The 467-nt window shown below is 70.4% G+C and overlaps 1 protein-coding gene across 1 annotated transcript in view; it reads left to right on the top strand.

Annotated features, from left to right (window-relative positions):
- The first annotated feature begins 220 nt into the window (after positions 1 to 220).
- MICOS13 (mitochondrial contact site and cristae organizing system subunit 13) overlaps positions 221 to 467 on the top strand; it is a 9,940-nt gene continuing 9,693 nt past the window's right edge. The window contains exon 1 of the mRNA XM_075070887.1: positions 221 to 346. Coding sequence (XP_074926988.1) covers positions 315 to 346 — 32 coding nt within the window. The 5' untranslated portion in view covers positions 221 to 314. The remainder of the gene's footprint in view (positions 347 to 467) is intronic.

The raw sequence follows: 467 nt of genomic DNA, 5'->3' as shown, positions 1-467 counted from the left end.
ACCCCCCGACCTACCTGTCTGCAGATGAGTGACCTTAAGAGGCAGGGAACGCTCACCGGGCGAGGAGGTCACGTGTCTCGCTCCGCCCGCACCTGAACCCGCCTCGGCCGCCATGACAGCTACCGAGGCGGAAGTATGTGGTCACGTGGTTACGCGGGGGGGGTGAGTGAGGTGCCCTGTGCGGGTAACAATGGTCCGCCGGCGCTGACCACGTGACCAGTGGGCCCGGCAGGAAGCCGAGACTACAACGCCCGAAAGCCTTTGCGGCGCGGATCAGCAGGGGGAGCGCTCGCTGCTGCCCTTGGGCCGCCGTCATGGCTTCTTCGCGGGTCTTCCCCGTCGTCAGGTGAGGCGGCTGGGGGGGATGGTCCGCGCCGCGGGGACCCGCAACCGCGGGGCTCACCTCGGTTCGCGCAGCGCCCCCGCCTCTATGGCCCCCTCGGACTCCCGCCCTCCCCCCCCGTCCC

Source organism: Chelonoidis abingdonii, chromosome 11 (genome assembly GCF_003597395.2).
Source record: "Chelonoidis abingdonii isolate Lonesome George chromosome 11, CheloAbing_2.0, whole genome shotgun sequence".
Lineage (NCBI taxonomy): Eukaryota > Metazoa > Chordata > Testudines > Testudinidae > Chelonoidis > Chelonoidis abingdonii.
Note: the sequence above shows the minus strand (reverse complement) of the source record. Positions and strands in the feature narration are given on the sequence as shown.